General features: G+C 36.7%; 1 protein-coding gene across 15 annotated transcripts in view; it reads right to left on the bottom strand.

The window, feature by feature from the left end:
- Positions 1-16037, bottom strand: part of AHI1 (Abelson helper integration site 1) — a 225359-nt gene that overhangs the window by 186762 nt on the left and 22560 nt on the right. For 14 of the 15 annotated variants that reach the window (XR_007725046.1, XR_007725047.1, XM_050787921.1 and 11 more), the window contains 2 exons: positions 8584-8637; positions 6809-7368 (listed from right to left, as the gene is read on the bottom strand). Coding sequence is in view for 13 of the 15 variants with exons in the window: in XM_050787921.1 (XP_050643878.1) it covers positions 6809-7368; positions 8584-8637 (614 nt within the window). In the remaining 2 variants the exon portion in view is untranslated. The remainder of the gene's footprint in view (positions 1-6808; positions 7369-8583; positions 8638-16037) is intronic. The other variant, XM_050787918.1, reaches the window with a different exon arrangement.

Below are 16037 nucleotides of genomic sequence, written 5' to 3'. Positions count from 1 at the left end.
GCAGGGGGGAACAAAGTTAATTATAGCAGTTAAAAAGCATTTTTATCTTATTGTTTTATCCAAGTAGAGAACATATGTATATGTATATGTTCATTTAAACTCATACTCTATATACAAGTACATACATATATAAGCATCATATAGAGAAAAAGATTAGAATAACAAATTGCCAATAGCAATTATCTTTGAATAGTTTTTCTACAATGAGCTAATGTTATTTGTGTAAGAAAAAAAAGCTGTATTTATATATCCAAACAGGTATTTGTAACTCAAAAAAGGGGAAGTAATTAGGTTGCTATTACTTTGAAAGCAGATGGGGGGGCGGAGCAACATGGCCGAATAGGAACAGCTCCAGTCTCCAACTCCCAGCGCAAGCGACACAGAAGACCGGTGATTTCTGCATTTTCAACTGAGGTACTGGGTTCATCTCACTGGGGAGTGCCGGACGATCGGTGCTGGTCAGCTGCTGCAGCCCGACCAGCCAGAGCTGAAGCAGGGCGAGGCATTGCCTCACCTGGGAAGCGCAAGGGGGAAGGGAATCCCTTTTCCTAGCCAGGGGAACTGAGACACACAACACCTGGAAAATCGGGTAACTCCCACCCCAATACTGTGCTTTAAGCAAACAGGCACACCAGGAGATCATATCCCACACCTGGCCGGGAGGGTCCCACACCCACGGAGCCTCCCTCATTGTTAGCACAGCAGTCTGTGATCTACCGGCAAGGCAGCAGCGAGGCTGGGGGAGGGGCGCCCGCCATTGCTGAGGCTTAAGTAGGTAAACAAAGCTGCTGGGAAGCTCGAACTGGGTGGAGCTCACAGCAGCTCAAGGAAACCTGCCTGTCTCTGTAGACTCCACCTCTGGGGACAGGGCAATAACAAACGCAGCCGAAACCTCTGCAGACGCAAACGACTCTGTCTGACAGCTTTGAAGAGAGCAGTGGATCTCCCAACACGGAGGTTGAGATCTGAGAAGGGACAGACTCCCTGCTCAAGTGGGTCCCTGACCCCTGAGTAGCCTAACTGGGAGACATCCGCCACTAGGGGCAGTCTGACACCCCACACCTCACAGGGTGGAGTACACCCCTGAGAGGAAGCTTCCAAAGCAAGAATCAGACAGGTACACTCGCTGTTCAGAAATATTCTATCTTCTGCAGCCTCTGCTGCTAATACCCAGGCAAACAGGGTCTGGAGTGGACCTCAAGCAATCTCCAACAGACCTACAGCTGAGGGTCCTGACTGTTAGAAGGAAAACTATCAAACAGGAAGGACACCTACACCAAAACCCCATCAGTACATCACCATGATCAAAGACCAGAGGCAGATAAAACCACAAAGATGGGGAAAAAGCAGGGCAGAAAAGCTGGAAATTCAAAAAATAAGAGCGCATCTCCCCCGGCAAAGGAGCGCAGCTCATCGCCAGCAACGGATCAAAGCTGGACGGAGAATGACTTTGACGAGATAAGAGAGGAAGGCTTCAGTCCATCAAATTTCTCAGAGCTAAAGGAGGAATTACATACCCAGCGCAAAGAAACTAAAAATCTTGAAAAAAAAGTGGAAGAATTAATGGCTAGAGTAATTAATGCAGAAAAGGTCATAAACGAAATGAAAGAGATGAAAACCATGACACGAGAAATACGTGACAAATGCACAAGCTTCAGTAACCGACTCGATCAACTGGAAGAAAGAGTATCTGCGATTGAGGATCAAATGAATGAAATGAAGCGAGAAGAGAAACCAAAAGAAAAAAGAAGAAAAAGAAATGAACAAAGCCTGCAAGAAGTATGGGATTATGTAAAAAGACCAAATCTGCGTCTGATTGGGGTGCCTGAAAGTGAGGGGGAAAATGGAACCAAGCTGGAAAACACTCTTCAGGACATCATCCAGGAGAACTTCCCCAACCTAGTAGGGCAGGCCAACATTCAAATCCAGGAAATACAGAGAACGCCACAAAGATACTCCTCGAGAAGAGCAACTCCAAGACACATAATTGCCAGATTCACCAAAGTTGAAATGAAGGAAAAAATCTTAAGGGCAGCCAGAGAGAAAGGTCGGGTTACCCACAAAGGGAAGCCCATCAGACTAACAGCAGATCTCTCGGCAGAAACTCTCCAAGCCAGAAGAGAGTGGGGGCCAATATTCAACATTCTTAAAGAAAAGAATTTTAAACCCAGAATTTCATATCCAGCCAAACTAAGTTTCATAAGTGAAGGAGAAATAAAATCCTTTACAGATAAGCAAATGCTTAGAGATTTTGTCACCACTAGGCCTGCCTTACAAGAGACCCTGAAGGAAGCACTCAACATGGAAAGGAACAACCGGTACCAGCCATTGCAAAAACATGCCAAAATATAAAGACCATCGAGGCTAGGAAGAAACTGCATCAACCTACGAGCAAAATAACCAGTTAATATCATAATGGCAGGATCAAGTTCACACATAACAATCTTAACCTTAAATGTAAATGGACTAAATGCTCCAATTAAAAGACACAGACTGGCAAACTGGATAAAGAGTCAAGACCCATCAGTCTGCTGTATTCAGGAGACCCATCTCACACGCAGAGACATACATAGGCTCAAAATAAAGGGATGGAGGAAGATTTACCAAGCTAATGGAGAACAAAAAAAAGCAGGGGTTGCAATACTAGTCTCTGATAAAACAGACTTTAAACCATCAAAGATCAAAAGAGACAAAGAAGGCCATTACATAATGCTAAAGGGATCAATTCAACAGGAAGAGCTAACTATCCTAAATATATATGCACCCAATACAGTAGCACCCAGATTCATAAAGCAAGTCCTTAGAGACTTACAAAGAGACTTAGACTCCCATACAATAATAATGGGAGACTTCAACACTCCACTGTCAACATTAGACAGATCAACGAGACAGAAAGTTAACAAGGATATCCAGGAATTGAACTCATCTCTGCAGCAAGCAGACCTAATAGACATCTATAGAACTCTCCACCCCAAATCAACAGAATATACATTCTTCTCAGCACCACATCGTACTTACTCCAAAATCGACCACGTAATTGGAGGTAAAGCACTCCTCAGCAAATGTACAAGAACAGAAATTATAACAAACTGTCTCTCAGACCACAGTGCAATCAAACTAGAACTCAGGACTAAGAAACTCAATCAAAACCACTCAACTACATGGAAACTGAACAACTTGCTCTTGAATGACTACTGGGTACATAACGAAATGAAGGCAGAAATAAAGATGTTCTTTGAAACCAATGAGAACAAAGATACAACATACCAGAATCTCTGGGACACATTTAAAGCAGTGTGTAGAGGGAAATTTATAGCACTAAATGCCCACAAGAGAAAGCAGGAAAGATCTAAAATTGACACTCTAACATCGCAATTAAAAGAACTAGAGAAGCAAGAGCAAACACATTCGAAAGCTAGCAGAAGGCAAGAAATAACTAAGATCAGAGCAGAACTGAAGGAGATAGAGACACAAAAAACTCTCCAAAAAATCAATGAATCCAGGAGTTGGTTTTTTGAAAAGATCAACAAAATTGACAGACCACTAGCAAGACTAATAAAGAAGAAAAGAGAGAGGAATTAAATCGACGCAATTAAAAATGATAAAGGGGATATCACCACCGACCCCACAGAAATACAAACTACCATCAGAGAATACTATAAACACCTCTACGCAAATAAACTGGAAAATCTAGAAGAAATGGATAATTTCCTGGACACTTACACTCTTCCAAGACTAAACCAGGAAGAAGTTGAATCCCTGAATAGACCAACAGCAGGCTCTGAAATTGAGGCAATAATTAATAGCCTACCAACCAAAAAAAGTCCAGGACCAGATGGATTCACAGCTGAATTCTACCAGAGGTACAAGGAGGAGTTGGTACCATTCCTTCTGAAACTATTCCAATCAATAGAAAAAGAGGGAATCCTCCCTAACTCATTTTATGAGGCCAACATCATCCTGATACCAAAGCCTGGCAGAGACACAACAAAAAAAGAGAATTTTAGACCAATATCTCTGATGAACATCGATGCAAAAATCCTCAATAAAATACTGGTAAACCGGATTCAGCAACACATCAAAAAGCTTATCCACCATGATCAAGTGGGCTTCATCCCTGGGATGCAAGGCTGGTTCAACACTCGCAAATCAATAAACATAATCCAGCATATAAACAGAACCAAAGACAAGAACCACATGATTATCTCAATAGATGCAGAAAAGGCTTTTGACAAAATTCAATAGCCCTTCATGCTAAAAACGCTCAATAAATTTGATATTGATGGAACGTACCTCAAAATAATAAGAGCTATTTATGACAAACCCACAGTCAATATCATACTGAATGGGCAAAAACTGGAAAAATTCCCTTTGAAAACTGGCAGAAGACAGGGATGCCCTCTCTCACCACTCCTATTCAACATAGTGTTGGAAGTTCTGGCTAGGGCAATTAGGCAAGAGAAAGAAATCAAGGGTATTCAGTTAGGAAAAGAAGAAGTCAAATTGTCCCTGTTTGCAGATGACATGATTGTATATTTAGAAAACCCCATTGTCTCAGCCCAAAATCTCCTTAAGCTGATAAGCAACTTCAGCAAAGTCTCAGGATACAAAATTAATGTGCAAAAATCACAAGCATTCTTATACACCAGTAACAGACAAACAAAGAGCCAAATCAGGAATGAACTTCCATTCACAATTGCTTCAAAGAGAATAAAATACCTAGGAATCCAACTTACAAGGGATGTAAAGGACCTCTTCAAGGAGAACTACAAACCACTGCTCAGTGAAATAAAAGAGGACACAAACAAATGGAAGAACATACCATGCTCATGGATAGGAAGAATCAATATCGTGAAAATGGCCATACTGCCCAAGGTAATTTATAGATTCAATGCCATCCCCATCAAGCTACCAATGAGTTTCTTCACAGAATAGGAAAAAAATGCTTTAAAGTTCATATGGAACCAAAAAAGAGCCCGCATCTCCAAGACAATCCTCAGTCAAAAGAACAAAGCTGGAGGCATCACGCTACCTGACTTCAAACTATACTACAAGGTTACAGTAACCAAAACAGCATGGTACTGTTACCAAAACAGAGATATAGACCAATGGAACAGAACAGAGTCCTCAGAAATAATACCACACATCTACAGCCATCTGATCTTTGACAAACCTGAGAGAAACAAGAAATGGGGAAAGGATTCCCTATTTAATAAATGGTGCTGGGAAAATTGGCTAGCCATTAAGTAGAAAGCTGAAACTGGATCCTTTCCTTACTCCTTATACGAAAATTAATTCAAGATGGATTAGAGACTTAAATGTTAGACCTAATACCATAAAAATCCTAGAGGAAAACCTAGGTAGTACCATTCAGGACATAGGCATGGGCAAAGACTTCATGTCTAAAACACCAAAAGCAACGGCAGCAAAAGCCAAAATTGACAAATGGGATCTCATTAAACTAAAGAGCTTCTGCACAGCAAAAGAAACTACCATCAGAGTGAACAGGCAACCTACAGAATGGGAGAAAATTTTTGCAATCTACTCATTTGACAAAGGGCTAATATCCAGAACCTACAAAGAACTCAAACAAATTTACAAGAAAAAAACAAACAACCCCATCAAGAAGTGGGCAAAGGATATGAACAGACATTTCTCAAAAGAAGACATTCATACAGCCAACAGACACATGAAAAAATGCTCATCATCACTGGCCATCAGAGAAATGCAAATCAAAACCACAATGAGATACCATCTCACACCAGTTAGAATGGCGATCATTAAAAAGTCAGGAAACAACAGGTGCTGGAGAGGATGTGGAGAAATAGGAACACTTTTACACTGTTGGTGGGATTGTAAACTAGTTCAACCATTATGGAAAACAGTATGGCGATTCCTCAAGGATCTAGAACTAGATGTACCATAAGACCCAGCCATCCCATTACTGGGTATATACCCAAAGGATTATAAATTATGCTGCTATAAAGACACATGCACACGTATGTTTATTGCAGCACTATTCACAATAGCAAAGACTTGGAATCAACCCAAATGTCCATCAGTGACAGATTGGATTAAGAAAATGTGGCACATATACACCATGGAATACTATGCAGCCATAAAAATGGATGAGTTTGTGTCCTTTGTAGGGACATGGATGCAGCTGGAAACCATCATTCTTAGCAAACTATCACAAGAACAGAAAACCAAACACCGCATGTTCTCACTCATAGGTGGGAACTGAACAATGAGATCACTTGGACTCAGGAAGGGGAACGTCACACACCGGGGCCTATCATGGGGAGGGGGGAGGGGGGAGGGATTGCATTGGGAGTTATACCTGATGTAAATGACGAGTTGATGGGTGCAGCACAGCAACATGGCACAAGTATACATATGTAACAAACCTGCACGTTATGCACATGTACCCTACAACTTAAAGTATAATAATAATAAATAAATTAAAAAAAAAAAAAAAGAAAGCAGATGTAAGTGAGTAGTTCAGGATAGAGACAAGGTTCTGGCTCAGCCTCTTACTAGTTCTGTACTTCAGTTTCCTCATCAGCAAGATCGGAAGAATATTACTTTTCCTCATAAAATTGTCATAAGAAATAAATGAGTTAATTCTCGTAAAGCACCTAGTACATAGTAAGGTGTTAGTAAAAGCTAGGTGTTCTTATCTTAGTGGCAATGTCTCCAAATAAAAGCCTAAGAATTTTCTTTGTTAAACCACAGATAATATTCAAACCCTGATAATAATAGAGTGTTTTTCTAAGAGGATATTTTACATTTATCAATGTAAAAATACCTTGTTTCAGCTTTAGAGAAGACTGGAACTTTCTTTTTCTTTTTCCTTTTTTCACTGATTGATTTGTCGTCATGGAATAAAGTATCTGAGGGAAAGTAAGTCAACTGTTCTTTCAGTTTTTTTCTTATTTTCTTCTTAATCTCCTTTGCCATTTCTTCAGTTACATGGCGCTGATATGCTTGCATCAGTTCTTCGTCCTCTTCTAAATCATTCTCTTCTCTTCCCTCATTTGCCTTCTCACTTTTCTGATGATCAATGCCTGGCTGTGGCTTTGTACGCGCTTTCTGGTGTGTAGAATCAACTTCCTTCTCAGGAGTTTCCAGTTTCATGTCTTGTGTAGTCAACTGGGGCACCGTCTTTACCACCTTTTTATTTGGCTTTCCTTGTTTGTCTTCCTCTACACTAACATCATCATTAGGATTTTCAGTTGCTGACTGTGTGTTCCTCAATTTGTTTTTAGCGACTCTCATGGTCTTCTTCAGGTTGTTAGTGTTAGTAGCACTTACATCATCACTTGTAGTTTCTTCAATATGGGGAAGATTGCTTCTAACAGTGTCAGGCTAGGAAAAGAAGACATGATAACAAAGTTTCAGTTATGCATAGATTAGTTATATAAAGAAAAACCTAATAATTAATGTTTGACAATGTGGAATTATTGGGAGGATTATTTAGTTTTTCACCTGGACACAGTGATACTATTTTAGAGCATTTGAGTACTCTCATAATTTATGCTTCCAGAATTTGATAAGCAATCTCTGAATGTAACTTCAGATGAAATGAGTTAACTGACATAGGAAAAAAGTACTTAAGGACCTTTAAGAAGTGAATTAATTGCTCAAATCTCAAATGCTATTTTCCTCATACATATTTTTCTCATGATATATACTCTAATATAATTAAGAGATACCTGAGAAATTGCTAAAAGAGCCATTGAATTGATATTTCAGGCAACCCAATAGGAAATATACATGGGTCATTTATTTTGCTTCATGATTACACTGCAAAACCAAAAGTCTACAGCTCTAAGATCACCCTACACTAAATCTATCACTAGAATGCTGCTAAATATTACATATTAAGCTAAATCCAGTGACAGACTAAGCATAATCTTGTACCTCTTTCCCCAATTAAAGTTATTTATAATGAGATATATTTTTAATACAAAAAAAATAAATAAGGATAAGAGTCAAGTAATATAAGGAAGAGGAGGGCATAAACTAGATAGACCAAAGGATGACCAATCAAGGAGCTGGGATGAACAGCTCTGCTTCCCATCTCCATTTGTGCTGACTTTCACCCATGGATTAAGCATGGCAGCACAGAGAGAAAGGGCAGTATACTTCAGGTAGGTACAATTCCCACAAACTGCAGAGGCAGACCATGTCAAAAACAACCAACAAGGAACAGAACAGACATTCTCAAATATAAAGATGGCTTGACAACGGAAAATTAACAAACACTAAAGGAAGGTAGCACAATGAAGGAAAGCCACCAAATCAAACACAATAAATAAATGAACACCAAAGGAAAATACATATCATAAATAAGAATTTTAAATAAGTATAATTGATATTAATAAAGAAATGCAAAAGCATACTGGACCAAGAAAACCCAACTGCTGATACCAAAATAAAATTCTGAATAATACAAATAAAAGTTTAACAGATGTGTTGAAAAACAGAATGGACAAAAACCATTGCTGACTGTATGTTCCTCAATTTGTTTTTAGTGATTCTCATGCTTTTCTTCAGGCTGTTAGTGTCAGCAGTACTTACATCATCACTTGTAGTTTCTTTAATATGGTGAGGATTGCTTCTAATAGTGTCAGGCTAAAAAAGAAGACATAATAACAAAGTTTCAGCTCAGCGTAGATTGGTTGTATAAAGAAAAACTCAATAATTTATGTTCAACAATGTGTAATTATTGGGAAGATTATTTAGTTTTTTACATGGACATAGTGATACTATTTTAGAGCACTTGCTGAGTACTCTCATAATTTATGCTTCAGAATTTCATTAATAATCTCTGAATATAAGTTCAGATTAACATTTTGGACTAACACTCTGGATTCATTTAGTCGTGCAGAATGTTACACTGTAATGTATGAATGTTACATGTTAACATTTGGTGCTACAAGATGAATCTAACATCAAAATGAAGAAATGTGCCAGAAATGAATAAACTTAACAATACATACTGGAGTTTGACCTTTGAAACTCCCCATATTTTAAAAGTAGTTAAAAAATATCCAATGTACATAAAAAGGTGATTTTAAAAATGCTGAAAGAACTAGTATCCCAATACATATCTAAAATCTTACCATCTCTAAGACTCTTTTGCTCATCTAAAATATATTTCCAAATTCTATCTGTTCTTTGAGGGCAGATTATGATGCCATAGGCTCCAAAAAAACTTCACCAATCAAATCTAATAAAAATAACATTTCTCTTTAAAAAAAAGTTTATTTTCACATGTTCTGTTTTAGAAGCAATATTTAATTTTAAGTAGTAAAAATAAATAAGGAAGAAAACACACAAAATACACACACACACACACAAAACCCAAAGCTAGCAGAAGACAAGAAATAACCAAGATCAGAGCAGAAATGAAGGATACAGAGACACAAAAAACCCTTCAAAAAATCAATAAGGCTGGGCATGCTGGCTCACGCCTGTAATCCCAGCAGTTTGGGAGGCTGAGGCAGGTGGATCACATGAGGTCAGGAGTTTGAGATCAGCCTGGCCAACATGGTGAAACCCTATCTCTATCAAAAATACAAAAATTAGCCAGGCATGATGGTGCACACCTGTAATCTCAGCTACTTGGGAGGTTGAGATACAAGAATCACTTAAGAGAAGAATCAAAGAGACACAATAAAAAATGATACAGGGGATATCCCTATTGACCCCACAGAAATGCAGACAACCATCAGAGAATACTACAAACACCCCTATGCAAATAAACTAGAAAATCTAGAAGAAATGGATAAATTGCTGGACACATACACCCTCCCAACACTGAACCAGGAAGAAGTTGAATCCCTGAATAGACTAATATACAAGTTCGGAAACTGAGGCAGTAATAAATAGCCTATAAACAACCAAGCAAAAAAAGCCCAGGACCAGATGGATTTACAGCTGAATTCTACCAGAGGTACAAAACGGAGCAGGTACCATTTCTACTGAAACTATTTCAAACAATTGAAAAGGAGGGGCTACTTCCTAACTCATTTTATGAGGACAGCATCATCCTGATACCAAAACCTGGCAGAGACACAACAAAGAAAGAAAAAAAACGTTAAGGCCAATATCCCTGATGAACATCGATGCAAAAATCCTCAATAAAATACTGGGAACCAAATCCAGCAGCACATCAAAAAACTTATCCACCACCATCAAGTCAGCTTCATCCACGGGATGCAAGTCTGGTTCAACATACGCAAATCAATAAACACAATTCATCACGTGAACAGAACTAAAGACAAAAACCATATGATTATCTGAATAGACACAGGAAAAGGCCTTCGATAAAATTCAACATTGCTTCATGTTAAAAATTCTCAATAAACAAGGTACTTACAGGAACATACTTCAAAATAAGAGCCATTTATGACAAATCCACAGCCATACTGCCCAAAGTAATTTATAGATCCTATGCTATTCTTATTAAACTACCATTGACGTTCTTCACAGAATTAGAAAAAACTACTTTAAAATTCATACGGAAACAAAAAAGAGCCTATATAGCCAAGACAATCCAAAAAAAAAGAACAAAGCTGGAGACATCACACCACCTGACTTCAAACTATACTGGAGTAACCAAAACATCATGGTACAGGTACAAAAACAGACATATAGACCAATGGAACAGAAATAAGACATCAGAAATAAGGCTACACATCAACCATTTTATATTTGACAAACCTGACAAAAACAAGCAATAGGGAAAGGATTCCCTATTTAAAAGTGGTGCTGGGAAAACTGGCTAGCCACATGCAGAACACTGAATCTAGACCCTTGCCTCACACCTTATACAAAAATTAACTCAACATAGATTCAACACTTAAATGTAAAACCCAGAACTATGAAAACCCTAGAAGAAAATCTAGGCAATACGATTCAGGACATAGGCACAGGCAAAGATTTCATAACAAAAAATGTCAACAGCAACTGCAATAAAAGCAAAAATTGACAAATGGGATCTAATAAAAGAGCTTCTACACAGCAAAAGAAACTATCATGAGAGTGAACAGACAACCTCCAGAATGGGAGAAAATTTTTGTAATCTATCCATTTGACAAAGGTCTAATATCTAGTATCTACAAGGAACTTAAACAAATTTATAACAAAAAACCAAACAACCCCATAAAAAAGTGGGCAAAGGACATGAATACACACTTCTCAAAAGAAGACATTCATGTGGCCAATAAACATGATAAAAAGGTCAACATCATTGATGGTTAGAGAAATACAAATCAAAACCACAATGAGATACCATCTCACACCAGTCAGAATGGCAATTATTAAAAAGTCAAGAAACAACAGACACCGGTGAAGCTATGGAAAAATAGGAATGCTTTTACACTGTTGGTGGTGTTAGTTCAACCATTGTGGAAGACACTGTGGCGATTCCTCAAAGACCTAGAACCAGAATTACTATTGGATCCAGCAATCCCATTACTAGACATATACCCAAAGGAATATAAATCATTCTATTATAAAGATACACACGTGCATATGTTCACCGAAGCACTATTCACAATAGCAAAGACATGGAATCAACCCAAATGTCCATCGATGATAGACTGGATAAAGAAAATGTGGTACATACACACCAAGGAATACTAATCAGTCATAAAAAGGAAAGAGATCATGAAGGGACATGGATAAAAGGAAGGAACAGAAAACCAAACACTGCATGTTATCACTTCTAAGTGGGAGCTGAACAGTGAGAACATATGGACACAGGGAGAGGAAAACAAACACTGGGGCCTGTCAGGGAATCTGGGGGAGGGAGGGCATCAGGATAAAAAGCTAATGCATGTGTGGCTTAATACCTAGGTGACAGTTTGATCGGTTTGTTACCTATGTAACAAACTTGCAAGTCCTATACATGTATCCCGGAATATAAAATAACATTTTAAAAAATTGCTATTTTTTTCAGAATGTTCTTTTTCTATGACTTCATTCATATCTCAATAACCTTGAATTTCCATTATGTTAAAATGGGGCATATGCAAATTTTTATTTCTACTTTTTCAGTGAGTACCAATAATGTAGCACCAATATATACAAATTGTGAGTATACTCCTGAAGGAAATAATTAGAAAAAGAGCTAATCAAGAATTAGAAAGAGAAGAAAGATTTAGTCTCAAGGAAAAAATTTTAAAATTGAAACTCCAGGCAAGCTAATCGGAAAAGGCTGTTTTTTGTTTATTTGCTACTGATCTGTCAGCCTTTGCACTAATAACATTAATTTTATGACTTTATATTATTAATTTGTCTTTTTCTTTAGTTCTGTTTTTTAAATACTGCAGCGAATGAAGTTCCCAGAGTATTTTCAGTAGCATCTCTACCTTTCATAGCATTATACTGACATTTTCATTATTTTTTAAATAGCCTGTTTTTGTGGTTTTGATTTCCTTTTCCTCTCTAACAGCTTTATGGGATAAATTCCCAAGCAGTTTGTAAATCATAAACTTTTGTTAACTTCTAGTCATACTGTACCATTGTTTAAAAAAAAAAAGTCTCCTTTGTTTCAACAGTTTCATGGATCAAATTATATTTGAATTTTGAAACATCCCAAATACATTTGTTCACTCATGTTTCTATTATATCTTTGCCCATCTTTTACCTCTTTAAACAATTCGGGTTTTTTTGCTTTGGTTTGTGTGCTATTAAAATCAGCTTTATTAAGATATAGCTTACATCAATAAAATTCACCAATTTTAATTGTATAATTAAATGAATTTTGGCAAATGCATACAGTCATGTGACCACCATCATAATCATGACATTGAACATTTCCATCATTCCACATATCCTGTTACAGAGTCAACGCCTTCCCTCCATGCTCTGTCCCTACTCAGCCACTTATCTGGTATCACAATAGCTTTGCCTTGTCTAGACTTTCACATAAATGAAATTATACCATCTATAGCCTTTTGTGTCTAGTTTCCTTCATTCAGCACAAAGCTTTTAGGATTCATCCATGTTGCTGTATTTATAGCAGTTTATTCCATTTTTGTGGAGTAGTATTCCATTGTACAGTTATATGCCACATTTTGTTTCTTCATACACCAATTAATAGATGTGAATTATTTCCAGTTTTGTGCTAGCATTAGATATGTTTTCACTTCTTTTGGGTAAATATCCAGAAGTGGAATTGCTGTGCTACAAGATAAGTAGATATTTAACTTATTAAACAATTGCCAAACAGCTTCTCACACTGGCTGTACTATTTTGCATTTTTATCAGCAATTTCTAAGAGTTCCAGTTACTTACCATCCTTGCCTGCACTTAATACTGTCAATTTTTGTTTTGTAGCTGTTGTATGAGGTGTGCAACAGTACCTCAGTATTGTTTTAAACTTCATTTTCCTAATTACTATGACAGCAAGACTCTTCACATGTGCCTATTTGCTGTCTATAGCTCTTCTTCAGTTAAGTGTCCAAATCTTTTGCCCTTTTTTGTTAGGCCGTTTGTTTTCATATCAGTGAGCTGTAGGAGCTCTTAAAATATTCTAGATACAACATTTTATCAGAGAGTGCTTTAAAAATATTTTATCCAAACCTACAGCTATAAAACATTTTCATTTCCATAGCAATGCTTTCAATTTTCACAAAGTCCAATTTAGCCCTTTTTTCTTTTATGGTTCGTATTTTCGTATCCTGAGAAATCTTTGCTTAACCCAAGGTTACAATTATCCTATGTTTCTCTTATAAGTTATACAGTTTTAGCTCGTATATATGTCTTTGATCTACTTCCAGTTAATTTTTAAACATGACATGGTCCCAAGTTTATTATATACGAATATCTGATTGTTCCAGGATCATTTGTTGAAAAGATTATCCTTTCCTTTAGTGAATTACCTTGGCAACTTTGTCAAGAGTCAATTGAACATAAATATTTGAATCTATTTCTATATTCTATTCTGCTCTACTGATTTATATGCCTACCTTTATGACAATTCCAGATTGTCTTCATCACTATTGCTTTATAATGAGTTTTGAATCAGAAAGTGTAATTCCAACTTTGTTCTTCTTTTTCAAAATTGTTTTGGCTATTCTAGGTCTGTTGTTTACATTTCCCAATAAATTTCTGATTTTTTGACTACTTGTTCTATTAATTTCTGAGACAGGATACTGACAGATCTAACTGTAATTGCTAATTTGTCTATTTCTCATTTAGATTTTCAAGAAAAAAAATTCTCCTGGCATATTGATTAGGATTGAATTAAATCAATAGATAACTTGTCAGAGAATGGACATTTGACAATGTTGATTCTTCTGATCCATGAACACGAATATCTATTTATTTAGGTCTTTATTGTCAACACTCTGAGGGGTTCAGTGTACAACTCTTGAACATTTTTGATAAATTTATCCCTGAATGCTACACATTTTTTTGCTATTATAAATTATTTTAAACTTTAATGTCAAGTGATTCATTACTGTTATAGAAATACAATTGGTTTTTACACATTGACCATATATTCTGCTAACCTCCCTAATACAGATGGTGCCTGAATCATAATGGTTCTATTTATGATGGTTCGACATATGAGTTTTTTGACTTTATGATGGTGCATAAACATGCATTCAGTAGAAACCATACTTCCAAGTATCTATACAATTATTCTGTTATTCACTTTTAGTACAGTATTTAATAAATTATGTGAGTTATTCAACACTTTATTACAAAATAGGCTTGGTATTAACTTTGCACAACTGTAGGCTAATGTAAATGTTCTGAGCACACTTAAGGTAGGCTAGGTCAAGTTATGGGGTTTAGTTGGTTAGGTGTATTGAATACATTTTCAACTTACAATACTTTCAGTTTACAAAGGACATAATCCCATCATAAGAACCATCTGTAACTCTAGTAGCACTTTTTTGTAAATTTTTTGAGTTATTAACATAGACAATTACATAATCGGAGAATATACAGTTTACTTTTTCCTTTACAATCTGTATGCCTTTAAAAATTGCATTACTGCATTTGTCAGGGTCTCCAATACAATTGTGAATACACACAGTAACTGACACATGCTCAAGCTTACAGCAAAAGCATTCAGTTTTGTGCCATTAAGCATGATGCTAGCTGCAGATTTTTTAGATGCCCTTTATTAGGTTGAGGAAGTTACTGTCTTTTTTTTTTTTTTAGACTAGTCAAATGCAGTACTGAGAGTATGAGTAGAACAAGGAGTTCAATCTATAACTGACTGTCAACAATCCATTGAGATAACTCATTACCTTAGACAAGTCCCATCTACTGTTGGTTTAAGAATGAGTAATAAATGTTGTCAAGTCTTTTTTCTCCATTTATTGAGATGATCACATAGTTTTCTAATTACATTGGACGTTTTTTCTAACACTGAACTGACAGTATATTCCTGACATAAACTCCACCCAGACATGGGGTATTATCCTTTTTATAAGATTGATTTTCTAATATTTTGCTGAAGATGTTTGCCATCTATATTTAAAAGGGATTTTGGTCTGTATTTTTCTTGAAATCTTTGTCTGGTTTTGGCAGCCGTGTAATTATTGCCCACAAAAATGTGGACAAGGATCCCCTCTTATTTTATAGTCTGGAAGAGTCTGTATAGAACTGGCATTATTTTTTCATCAAATGTTTGGGAAAAGTTACTGATGAAGCCACCTGGGAGTAGTTTCCTTTGACAAAGGATTTTTTACTACCGATTCTGTTTCTTTAAAAAGATATATAATGTTCAAGTTATCTATTTCTTTTTGAGTGAGCTTCAGTAGTTTGTGCTCTTCATGTAATTTATACATTTCATCTAAACTGCTAAATTTATTATCATAAAGTTACTCATAATACTCTTATTATTCTTTTAAGGTCTGTAGCATCTAAAGTGAATACCCTCTTACAATTCTGATATTAGCCATTTGAGTCTTCTCTCCTTGTTTCCTGATCAGCCTGGTTACAGGTAGTACAGAAAACAGTTAACTCATGAGCCTGGTTGCTAAAAAGTTGCAAATCCCAAG

This window comes from Macaca thibetana, chromosome 4 (genome assembly GCF_024542745.1).
Source record: "Macaca thibetana thibetana isolate TM-01 chromosome 4, ASM2454274v1, whole genome shotgun sequence".
Taxonomy (NCBI): Eukaryota; Metazoa; Chordata; class Mammalia; order Primates; family Cercopithecidae; genus Macaca; species Macaca thibetana.
Note: the sequence above shows the minus strand (reverse complement) of the source record. Positions and strands in the feature narration are given on the sequence as shown.